The sequence below is a fragment of the Macaca nemestrina genome, chromosome 18, assembly GCF_043159975.1.
Source record: "Macaca nemestrina isolate mMacNem1 chromosome 18, mMacNem.hap1, whole genome shotgun sequence".
Lineage (NCBI taxonomy): Eukaryota > Metazoa > Chordata > Mammalia > Primates > Cercopithecidae > Macaca > Macaca nemestrina.
This window is the reverse complement of record NC_092142.1, coordinates 52,435,887-52,448,841: the sequence shown is the minus strand read 5'-3', so window position 1 is coordinate 52,448,841 and position 12,955 is coordinate 52,435,887. Positions and strand designations below refer to the sequence as shown.

The following is a 12,955-nucleotide window of genomic DNA, read 5'->3' as shown; positions in this document are numbered from 1 at the left end:
ACTTGTTTTATGGTCCAGAATGCAGTCTATGTTGGTAAATGTTCTCTCTGCACTTGATAGTGTTCTATAAATGGCAGTTGATTGATAATGCTACATCTTCTGTATCCTTACTGATTTTCTCTATTTGTTATACCAATTATGTTGAAATCTCTTGACTATCTTTTTTTTTTTTTTCTATTTAGGGTTATATGTCCTCTTTATAATAGGAAACGACCCACTTTGTCACTGATAATATTTTTTGCTCTGAAATCTACTTTCTCTGATACTAATACAGCCACTCCAACTTTCTTTTGATGAGTGGTAGCATGGTATAACCTTTTCCACCCTTCCAGCTTTATTGAGATATAATTCTTACACTGTATTATACAACCATTTGAAGTGTACAGCTCCTTGGCTTTTAGTATGTTCCCAGAGTAGCCATCACCACATTCTATTTTTGAATTCTTTCATCACCCCAGAAAGAAACTTCTTGTCCATAAGCAGAAACTCTATTCCCCACAACCCTTGGCAACCACGAATCTTCTTTCTGCTTCTAGATATTTGCCCATTCTGGACAACTCATATAAATGGAATCATAAAATATGTATTCTTTTGTGACTGACTTTCACTTAACAGTGTTTTCAAGGTCCATTCATATTGTAGCGTGTATCAGTACTTCATCCTTTTTATTGCCAAGTAATATTCCATTCATGAATACACATTTTTATATTTAAAGTATATAACTTACGAACAACATATAGTTTGGTCCTGCTTTTTTGTCCAATCAGATAAATTCTAACTTTGGTACACTTATTAGACCATTTACATTTAAATGCTATTTTCCTGTATGTTCCTTTTTTCCTCCTTTTTAAGACGCCTTTTGAGTATTATGATTCCAATTCATCTGCTTTGTCTATTACCTGATATTATTTTGTTCTTTTTTTCCATTTAACTCTGTAATCCATTTAGAATTTATAGGTTACAGGCTGGGCGCGGTGGCTCACACCTGTAATCCTAGCACTTTGGGAAGCCAAGGCGGGCGGATCACAAGGTCAGGAGATTGAGACCATCCTAGCTAACAAGGTGAAACCCCGTCTCTATAAAAATACAAAAAATTAGCCGGGCACGGTGGCAGGCGCCTGTAGTCCCAGCTACTCAGGAAGGGAGGCTGAGGCAGGAGAATGGCGTGAACCTGGGAGGCAGAGCTTGCAGTGAGCCGAGATTGCACCACTGCCCTCCAGCCTGGGCAACGAGTGAGACTCTGTCTCAAAAAAAAAAAAAAAAAAAGAATTTATAGGTTTCAGGATGAGAGTCTAATTTAAGCCATGAGAATCATTTCCTCCAACTCCAGTTGCTTTTTGGGGCTGTTACTGCCAATTTATGTTTCCATGTTTCATAACCAGTCCTACTAGGATTATCATTGGAATTAGACTAAGCCTATGTAACGGAGAAAGTATATCTTTTAAATATTTGGTCTTCTTATTCAGAAACACTGGTATCTCTTCATTTATTCCAGTTTTCAAAAGTTATAAATTTATTCCAAAGCATGTGACACCTTTACACCCTTTTTTTGTTTTTACTATGATAGGAAAGGTTTCTCCATTATTACATTTTCCATTTTTCTTTGGAGATGGAGTCTTGCTCTTGTCCCCCAGGCTGGAGTGCAATGGCATGATCTCAGCTGACTGCAAACTGCCTCCGGGATTCAAGCAATTCTCCCACCTCAGCCTCCTGAGTAGCTGGGATTACAGGTGTCCGCCACCATGCCCGGCTTATTTTTGTATTTTTAGTAGAGATGGGGTTTCACCATGTTGACTAGGCTTGTCTTGAACTCCTGACCTCAGGTGATCAGCCCACCGTGGCCTCCCAAAGTGCTGGGATCACAGGCATGAGCCACCATGCCCGGCCCATTATTACATTTTCTAACAGATTTTTGCTGTTCTTGTTTACTTGTTTTCCTCAACCTTTTTTTTTCCCCCCCCCAAAGAGACAGGGTTTCTCACTTTATCGCCCAGGCTGGAGTGTGGTGGCGTGAGCATAGCTCACTGCAGCCTTGAACTCTTGGGCTCAGCTTTCTGGGTACCTAAGACTACAGGTGCATGGCACCATGCTCAGCTAATTTTTATTTGTTGTAGGGATGAGGTCTTGCTATGTTGCCTGAGCTGGTCTCCAACTCCTGGCCTCAAGCAATCTTCCCACCCCAGCCAGCCAAACTGTTGGGATTACAGGCGTGAGACCCTGTACCCGGACTGTTTTCCTCAACTTTTTAAAAGATTTCAAGCCTACAAAGAGTTGGAAAAATAGTACATTGAGCACCCACTTATCAATCATTAATGTCTGAGAGTTGCTGTCACTCTCTCCCTACCTAAATATATTGCAACCAACCCGTTTGCAAGTAAGCTGCAGACACTGAGTCACTTTACCTCTCAATACTTTCAGCACCATCTCCTACATAATCTACTAGGCATCATCAACACCAAAGAAACTTAAAAAAAAAAAAAAATACACTGAGGGCCACATTCAAAATTTCCTCAAAATGTCCTTTATAGCAGTGTTTTCCTATGCAGGATCAAAAATCATGCATTGCATTTGGGTGTCATGTCTCCCTAGTCTCCTCTATGATACCTTCCCCATCCTCTACCATTTTCTCATGATACCTTTTTTTTTTTTGAAGATTTCAGGCCTACATATGTGTGTGTATTTCTAAGCAATCTTTTTTTTTTGAGACAGAGTTTCACTCTTGTCACTCAGGCTGGAGTACAATGGTGTGATCTTGGCTCACTGCAACTTCTACCTCCCGGGTTCAAGCAATTTTCCTGCCTCAGCCTCCCGAGTAGCTGGGATTACAGGCGCATGCCACGATGCCCAGCTTATTTTTGTATTTTTAATAGAGATGAGGTTTTACCATGTTGACTAGGCTTGTCTTGAACTCCTGACCTCAGGTGATCTGCCCACAGTAGCCTCCCAAAGTGCTGGGATTACAGGTGTGAGCCACCACACCCAGCCTCTATGCAACCTTTATCAATACAAATCTCATCATGTAAGGGCCTTCACAATCCAGTTCCACTCGCTAACATAGCATGATACCTGTATGCAAGCTTTGGATCACTGCCTCAAGGATACTGTTTTCTTCCCCTTACCTGCTTCCTACTGAATGCCCTTCCATACCTCAGCAGCTCCCTGACTTTTCAACATTAAGGCCTGACTCAAGCTTCCTTCCCCTTGTTAGAATGAGGCGGCTGTTGCCACATACATCTGTGCTAATATGACTATTGCACTGCAATGTCCAAAATGTCAACTTCTCCCCTTAGCCAGAGTCCAGAGGACACTGCCTGTCCCAGAAACAGGCCTTTGGTAAGGAATCCAAAATTTATTTCCCTAACACATGTGGAAAATTGTTACAAATGGGATAAACACAAACTTCAGGTTTATAGCAAAATGTTCAAAATGTATAAATAGGAGAGGGGATAAAAAGAAATCCAAATCCCTTACCCTGTTTCCAACCCTAAAATTCCACCCTCAAGAAAAGCAAAAAAACAACAAATCCTGGGTTTTGCTGCATGGGAACTGACTGATCACTGCTCCCTGGTAGCTCTCATCACTCTAATGAGTGCCTAGGCTTAGCACAAACCCTCTTTCTAGCATCTGAAGCATTTTGGGGTTAGTAAAGGCCAAGATTGATGTTAGGCTCACCTTTGAAGGACTGTTGCTGAAGTAATAGAAAATCTTTTCTCGAGGAGAAAGCATTGTTTCATTTTTATGTGGGGAAATGTAGACAGGATGATTTTGAGACAACTGTATTCGGCGAGGGGAGCCTGTTCTTACAAATGGATAGGGAGAGAGTGGAGGAGCATCCATCTGTTAAAAAAAAAAAATCAGTAACTCTAAGAAATTTATAATGAGGTATTTTTACTGAGAATGATAAGAGTGATATATTAGCACTAATTTAACCTAAAGAAAAACATTCTAATAGCAAACCTTAAGTGCTTAGTTTGTGCCAGTTATTATTTTAAGCAATTTTTATACATTATGTCATTTCATCCTTACAACTCCATATGCTAAGAACTAGTTATATTCCCATGTTTTATATATATGAGGAAACAAGGTACAGAGAAAATTTAATGATTTGCAAGGTTACCACTACTGTTAAGTACTAGACAATTTGAACCCATGTAGCCTGTCTCTTGTACTACTATACTTTGTAGGGACTCCAAATACAATCTTATTCTTGTTTAATGCTTAACAACAGAACTTATGTTGGTTAGGTAAATTACAGACCTCCTCAGTTTTACTTAATAGAATTATTTGTAAAACTAGCTTATTTATGAGACAGAGTCTCGTTCTGTCGCCCAGGCTGGAGTGCAGTGGCGCAATCTCAGCTCACTGCAACCTCTACCTCCCATGTTCAAACAATTCTCCTGCCTTAGCCCCCAGAGTAGCTGGGATTACACATGTGTTCTACCACGCCTGGCTCATTTTTGTATTTTTAGTAGAGACTGGGTTTTATTTACCACGTTGGCCAGGCTGGTCTCGAACTTCTGACCTCAACTGATCTGCCCGCTTCAGCCTCCCAAAGTGCTGGGATTACAGGTGTTAGCCACCACGCTTGGCCAAAACTAGTTTATATATGGACCAGGTGAATGGTCCATATATAAATCATAAATAATTCCTCAATACTCATGAAAAAAGCATGAAATGATCCCTGTAATACTTACTACATTTGCCTGGGAGTACTTCATGGCAAATGTCTTAATCTGTTTGATGTAGATGTTGTTGTAGAACTGAATGAGGTCTCCCCTCTCTTCTTCTTCCATGTCACTGTTGGCACCTGTGAGGCGAGTAGGTGTAGGAGGAGCACTGCTGGGCTGTGGAACTGGCAAGGTGCTGCTTGACCTCATGACTGGACTGGAGTCTCTACTGGCTGCTTCCAGGAGAACACAGGGTGTCAATACAAAAGCTGCTAGTATAGATTGTTTTAATTTTTAAAAAGTAGAAGAAAGGGAACAGCTACCTGCATTACTTGCTAATAACAGTGAATAGGCACTCTGTTCTTCACACCAAAAGGCAAAGCTCAGCCAGGATTTTAACTTGATATCCCTATGCCATAACCATAGCAAGGGCTTTCTGAGTAGTATTAATAAGCTACACCAAGTTTTCTAGGACCTAAGCCCTAGGACAAACCAACAGGTAGGGGATGGTATTTCCATAGCATGGCTCCAACTGACATGTCAGTCCTTTCTGAAACTCAGGCAAGCAGATTCCTCACTGAAAGCTCTAATTCTCCTGGAGAAAAATGTTATAGAATATGTGCCCCAAAGCTATGGAATGGACAGTTTTGCCACCCAGAATTTGGTTTACTGATCCATTAAACCCTTTGTTTATACACTTTCATAGTTTCTATAGTTATTTCATTTAGTAATGGTTACTTCAAGTCCTAAAAAGTAAGAAAAGCTCCTAATTTTGTCTTGTAGTTCACAAAGATCCCACTTACTTCTATCTTTGTTTAGTTCTGTTGGAGAATTCTGATGGCTTCTGCTATCACTGCTGCCGGAATTTCGTCTTTTTCTTTTCCCTTTTATCAAAACACTTCTATACACCTTTAGAGAAATAATGAGAAGGGGATGTAAACTAGTATTTGTTGAGCACACCCTTGGTGATAGGACCTTGACATATGTTACTTTTCACAATAATCTGTGTAGCAATAGTTGTCCTCAGAAGAGGTTAAGAAACATAACTCAAATTATAACAGATCTAAGATTCAATCAGAGCCCATCTAGCTTCACATGCCAAGTACTACTTGCAGTACCACGCTGCGGTAACAGCACCCAACCATAAAGTCAAGTCATTCTAAGTCAGATACACAGATCTGCCAATTTGCCTCTCAGAGACGAATCGTAATAAAGGCAAAGTGGGTTTTAAATTTCCATGTGACATTCTCTTGATTAAACGTACAGTATGTTTACTAAACCAGAATGGTGACATAGAAACCAAGTAACTTCTTAATTCCTATCTATCTTGTGATTTTTCTGAATTGAGAAGGCAATCAAATATTTAACATTGTTGCCTTCTGAGGAAAAGAGAACTTAATCAACATGTGACATCAAGAATAAAGAAGATTAAAGCAGAAATTTCCCTTAAGTAGAGTCCCAGGTGTTTATCTTGGAAAAAAAGGCCACAGAGTCAACTATGGTTAATTTTTTGTATTCATCACAGACTTTAAGCGTTATTTTCAGCTCATAGAGAAAATGTAGTTACCTGGCTCCGGGCCTGTGGCTGAGTCCTGTAACAACGCATAATATTCTGGAAGGACTTATCTTCTTTTGTGACCTGGCAAACAATAAGAGTGCTCTGAGAGATACAACAACTTCCACCATAATAGTGTGAGGAGCTGTGTGAACCTGCTGCCCAGTAAAAGGGGTGAAAATTATATAAAAGCTATTTAAAGTCTCTGGAAATGGTATTAAAGGCATATAGCAAATGAATATACATCGATTCAAGAATATCTATTAAAATTCATTAAGAATAATATGTGAATCAAGACTTAGAGGCCGGTGCGGTGGTTCACACCTGTAATTCCAGCACTTTGGGAGGCCGAGGAGGGTGGCTCACTTGAAGTCAGGAGTTCAGCCTGGCCATCATGGTGAAACCCAGTATCTACTAAAAATTCAAAAATTAACCAGGCATGGTGGCATGTGCCTGTAATCCCAGCTACTAGGGAGGCTGAGACAGGAGAATCACTTGAACCCGAGAGACGGAGGTTGCAGTGAGCTGAGATTGAGCCACTGTACAGTCTGGGCAACAGAGCAAGACTCATCTCAAAAAAAAAGACTTGGAGTAGAAAATTACAGTAACTGAAATGAAAAATTCACTAGAAGCTAGGGAAAATAGATTTGAAGTAGCAAAAAAACCAAAAAGATTAGCAAACATGAAGAGATGGTGTGATCTGAGAACAGAGAAAGAATGAAGAAAAATAAACAGCCTCAGAGAAATGTGGCACAGCATTAAGGAAATCAACGTAAGTGTAATGGGAGAATCAGGAGAGGAGAGAAAGAAGCAGAAAAAAATGTTCAAAGAAATACTGAAAACTTCCCAAATTTATTAAATTACATCTCCAGGACATTCAGTAACTTGCAAGTAGGATAAACTCATCTATAACCAGATATATCACAGTAAAAATGCTCAAAGCCGAAGAAAGAGAAAATATTGAAAGCATCAAGAGAAAAACAACTTTTCAGTTACAGGGAAACCCCAATAAAATAAAATTTGACTTATAATCAGAAACTACAGAGGCCAAGAGGCAGTGGGATAACATTCAAAGTGATGAAAGAAAAAATATTAAGCTAAGAATCCATTATTAAAAAGTTACTCAAGATTTTTATCTGTGAAATATCAATATTCAAAATTTTTGCAAGTTATCTTTCAGAAATGAAGGTGAAAAAATGTACTCTCAGATAAACAAAAACAGAATTTGGTGCTAGCAAAACCCCTTACAAGAAATACTATACAAAATTCTTCAAGCCAAAAAAGCAAATGCCCCTGGACAATACTATACATGAAGAAAGCCAAGAGCACTGGTAAAGATAATTATGTAATCATAAATAGAGTATAAATGCAATTTCTTCTCCTTTCTTAACTGATTAAAAAATCAATTGTATAAAATAATATATATATAATGTACCTGTAACATACAAAAATGTAATATATTTGCCAAAAACAGTACAAAGGACGTAGGCAGGAGCAAAGCCATATTGGGCAAAGGAAATTACTCCAGATGGCAACTCACATACACAGGAATGAATAACAGAAGTAGAAGTAGGCTGGGCTTAGTGGCTACACCTGTAATCCCAACATTTTGGGAGGCTGAGGCAAGTGAATTGCTCGAGGCCAGGAGTTCGACACCAGCCTGGGCAACATGGCGAAACCCCGTCTCTACAAAAAAATACAAAAATCAGCCGGGCATGGTGCACATGCCTGCACCCTGTAGGCCCAGCTACATGGGAGGCTGAGGCGGGAAGGATCATTTAAGCCTGGGAGGCAGGGGTTGCAGCGAGTTGAGTTTGCACCACTGCACTCTAGCCTGGGCAACAAAGCGAGACTCTGTCTTAAGAAAGAAAGAAAACCAGAAATTATTAATAAGGTTACTATAGCAAAAGTTTTAAATACACGCTTATACTCCTTGCCTTTCTGCTACTTTAGAAGTCATAAAATTATATCAATAATTATAACAATGTACTGGTGGAGTTGTACATTTATGGATGTAATATGTGTAACGAAACAGTGAACACTTCTATATCTCACTGGAATTAAATGAGTATAATCTGAAGCTGATTTTTGATAAATTAAGATATATATGGCAAGCCCTAGGGCTACCACTACACACACACACACAGTGAAAGAAACTTGACATGAAAATGCTACTTTACAAAATATTGACCCTAATGCAAAAGCAAAGCTGAAAAGGCAAAGGGAAAGACATGAAAACAAAAAGTAAAATGGCAGATATAAATCCAATTATATACATAGTCAAAAGGCAAAAGAAATCCAAATTATTTTTATCTACAGGAGACATTTTAGATTAAAAAAATACAACTACATTCAAAAATGAAAGGATAGAGATATACAGACAAACTGTAAGAAAGTTGGATGACTGTGTGTGTGTGTGTGTGTGTGGGTGTATGTGTATATATATATATGTATCACACCATAAATCAGACTTTAGGACAAAAAGTTACTAAAAAGGGACATTCCATAATGATAAAAGGGTCAAGCCATCAGGAATCTATAACAGTTATACACACACTTCATAACACAGCACAAAATACTTGAAGTGAGAAGTGACAGAAGTGAAGGGAAAAGTAGACAGTTCAGCAATAATATTTACAGATTTCAGTACCTCACTTTCAATAATGGAGAGAAGGTCTAGGCAGATCAACAAGGAAACAGAACACTTTACTAACAATATAAAACAATTAGACCTAACAGACATCTACGGAACACTCTCCAACCTCCACAGAATACACAGTGTTCTCAAATGTACTTTGAAATTCTCTAGGATAGACCATATATGCTAGGCTATAAAACAATTCTTAATATATTTAAAAGAACTGAAATAAAGTGTGTTTTCAACCACAATGAAAGTAGAAATCAATAACAAATTTGGGAAACTTACAAATACGAAGTTAACAACATACTGCTACATAACCAGTGAGTCAAACAGAAGTGTCAAAAACAGAAATCAGAAAATACTTTTGAAATGAAGACACACTGTACCAACACTCATGCAGCTAAAGCAGTGCATGGAGGAAAATTTATAGTTGTTAATGCTTACATTAAAAATGAAGAAGGGCAATGGCTCACACATGTAATCCCAGCACTTTGGGAGGCCGAGGAGGAGGACTGCTTGAGCTCAGGAGTTTGAGACCAGCCTGGGTAACATAGCAAAATCTCATCTCTGCAAAAAATTAGCAGAGCATGGTGGTGCACGGCTGTGGTCCCAGCTCAAGAAGCTTAGGGAAGAGGATCACTTAAGCCCTGGAGGAAGGCTGCCGTGAGCACTACACTCCAGCCTAGGCGACAGAGCAAGATGCTGTCTCAAAAAATAATAATAATAATAAAAGAGATTGAGATATTGGAAAGGTATCTTTTAAAAGATACTCAGATCTACATAAAGGATTTGGGGGAAAAAGATATTAAGAGAAACAGTAAATGAATTACCTAAACATCCATCTTAAAACAATAGAAAAGAGCAAAAAGTAAGCCTCAAGTAAGCAGAAAGAAGGAAACAGATTATATACTAATGAATAAAGAACACAAAAATAGATAAGATAAATGAAACCAAAAACCTGGTTTTTAAAAGAAAAAGATCAAGAAAATTGACAAACCTTTAGCTAGACCAAGAACAAAAGGGAGGAGACTCTACTACAAAGAGCAGGGCATGGTGGCTCACGCCTGTAATCCCAGCACTTGGGAGGCCAAGGTGGATGGATTGCTTGAGGCCAGGAGTTCAAGACCAGCCTGGGCAACATGGGGAAATTCCATCTCTACTAAAAATACAAAAATTAGCTGGGCGAGGTGGCACAGGCCTGTAGTCCCAGCTACTCAGGAGACTGAGGCACAAGAATTGCTGGAACCCAGGAGGCCAAGGTTTCAGTAAGCCAAGATCATGCCCCTGTATTCCAGCCTGGACAACAGAGTGAGACTCTGTCTCAAAAAACAAAACAAACAAAAAGTACAATCAGAAAAGGAAAAGGACATTACTACTGACCTTAAAGAATAAAAAAGAACAGAAGGAAATATAATTATTTGCCAACAGTTTAGCCCAGAGGAAACAGACAAATTCTTAGAAAGACATACATTATCAAAACTGATTCTAGAAGAAACAGATGATCTGAATAGACCTGTAACAAATACGAAACGGAATTATTCATCAGTAAACTTCCCACAAGGAAGATCTCAGGTCTCAACAGCTTCGCTGCTGAATTCTACCAAACTTTAAAACATTAATACCAAGAAGCTCATATCCATGGGTCTTTCAGACAGCTGTAAATTAAAAAAAAAAAAAAAAAAAAAGGAAAAGGAAAAAAAGAATACCTAAATATAGAAGAGGAGAGAACACTTCCTACTCAATTCTATGAGACCAGTAATAACCCTGATAATAAAACCAGACAAAGCCGTAACAAGAAAACTACAGACCAATGCCTCTTATGAATAAGGGTAAAATTCCTTAGGAATCACTGCTGCATGTGGAAACTTGAAAAAATAAGTAAGTTTTTTAATTGAAAAAAAAATTCCTTAACAAACTGTTAGCAAACCAAACCTAGCAACATATAAAAAGAATTATAGGCTGGGCACCGTGGCTCATGCCTGTAATCCCAGCACTTTGGGAGGCCGAGGCAGGTGGATCACCTGAGGTTGAGAGTTCGAGACCAGCTTGACCAACATGGAGAAACCCCGTCTCTACTGAAAATACAAAATTAGCCCAGGGTGGTGGCACATGCCTATAATCCCAGCTACTTGGGAGGCTGAGGCAGGAGAATTGCTTGAACCTGGGAGGCAGAGGTTGTGGTGAGCCAAGATCGTGCCACTGCACTCCAGCCTGGGCAACAAGAGCGAAACTCCATCTCAAAAACAAAAAAGAATTATAGCAGCCGGGTGTAGTAGCTCATGCCTATAATCCCAACACATTGGGAGGCTGAGGCATGAAGATTGCTTGAGCTTAGGAGTTCGAGACCAGCCTGGGCAACATGGTAGACCCTGTCTACAAAAAATTTTAAAAATTAGCCAGGCATGGTAGTATGTGCCTGTAGTCGCAGCTACTCCGGAGACAAAGATGGGAGGGCTGTTTGTAGTGAGCTATGATCTCACCACTGCATTCTAGCCTGGGTAACAGAGTGAGACACTGTCTCAAAAAAAGAAAAAAATAAGAATTATACACCATGACTGAGAGGGATTTACAACAAAAATGCAAGGCTGGTTTAACATAGGAAGATTAATCAGTGTAATATACTATATTGATAGAATAAAAAAAACAATAAACACGATCATCTCAATGGACACAAAAAAAGCATTTGACAAAATCTAATGCCCTTTCATGATAAAAAACACTCCATGAACTGGGAAAAGAAGGGAACTTCCTCAACTTGATAAAGGGCAACTATGGAAAAAATCATAATTTAATAGTGAAAAGCTAGATGCTTTCCACCTAAGATCAAGACAAGGATTTCTGCTTTCGACACTTCTGTTCAACTGTACTGGAGGTTGTAGCAAGATAATTAGGAAAGAAAAAGAAATAAAAGGCATCCAGTTTGGATAAGAAGTAAAATTATAAGCAAATTCCATGATTTCCTACATAGTAATCCTAAGGTATCTACTAGAAAACTATTAGAACTAATAAGTTCAGCAAGGCTGCTGGATACTAGATCAATATACAAAAATGTTTTTCTATGCACTTGCAATGAACACGTTAACAATGAAACAACTACACTTGGAATAGCATCAATAAGACTAGGAATAAATTTAACAAAAGAATTGCAAACATACTCTGAAAAGTACAAAACATTGTTGGAAAAAACTGAAGATCTAAATAAATGGAAAAACATTCTATGTTCATGGATCAGAAGACATAAAATTGTTAAGATGGCAATACTCCCCAAATTGATCTACAGATTCAGTGCAACTCTATCAGAATCCTAGCTTATTCCTTTGTGAAACTGATAATCTGATTCTAAAATTCATTCAAGGGACTCTTGAAATAATCTTGAAAAAAAGTAGGAGCACTCATATTTCCCAATTTCAAAACTTTATAAGAAAGCAACTCTCTAATCTAGAGAATATGGTATTGCATAAGGATAGACATATAGTCCAATGGAATAGAATTTAGAGTCCAGAAATAAACCCACATGTTGTCAACGGTCAACTAATTTTCAAGGAGGCCACCAAGGCCATTCAGTGAGGAAAAAAATCTTCTTTTCAGTGGTGCTGAGACAACTGCACAGCCACATAATCAGAATGGAAATGGACTACTACCTCATACCATACACAGATTACTCAAATTTGATCAAATACCTAACTATGAGATAAAACTATAAAAATCAAAAGAAAACACAGGGATAAATCTTAGTGACCTTGGATTTGGCAATGGATTCTTAGGACACCCAAAGTGCAAGTAACAAACCAAAAAACAGGTAACTGGACTTCATCAAAATTAAAAACTTTTATGCTTCAAATGACACTACCGAGTAAGTGAAAAGATACACCAAATGGGAGAAAATATTTGCAAATCATATGTCTGAGAAGGTAGTTGTATCCAAAACAAAGAACTCCAACAACTCAATAGTAACACAATTTAAAAATGGGCAAAGGATTTAAAGATATTTCTCCACATAAGATATACAAATGGCCAGTAAGCAAATGAAAAGATGCTTGACATCCTTAAGTCATCAGGCAAATGAAAATCAAAACCACAATGATATACCAC

General features: G+C 38.5%; 1 protein-coding gene across 7 annotated transcripts in view; it reads right to left on the bottom strand.

Annotated features, from left to right (window-relative positions):
- Positions 1-12,955, bottom strand: part of LOC105494099 (RB transcriptional corepressor like 2) — a 128,484-nt gene that overhangs the window by 11,285 nt on the left and 104,244 nt on the right. For 5 of the 7 annotated variants that reach the window (XM_011762210.3, XM_011762207.2, XM_071084534.1 and 2 more), the window contains 4 exons: positions 6,235-6,306; positions 5,471-5,576; positions 4,695-4,903; positions 3,673-3,837 (listed from right to left, as the gene is read on the bottom strand). In XM_011762210.3, coding sequence (XP_011760512.1) covers positions 3,673-3,837; positions 4,695-4,903; positions 5,471-5,576; positions 6,235-6,306 — 552 coding nt within the window. The remainder of the gene's footprint in view (positions 1-3,672; positions 3,838-4,694; positions 4,904-5,470; positions 5,577-6,234; positions 6,307-12,955) is intronic. The other 2 variants (XM_011762208.2, XM_024796629.2) reach the window with 1 other exon arrangement.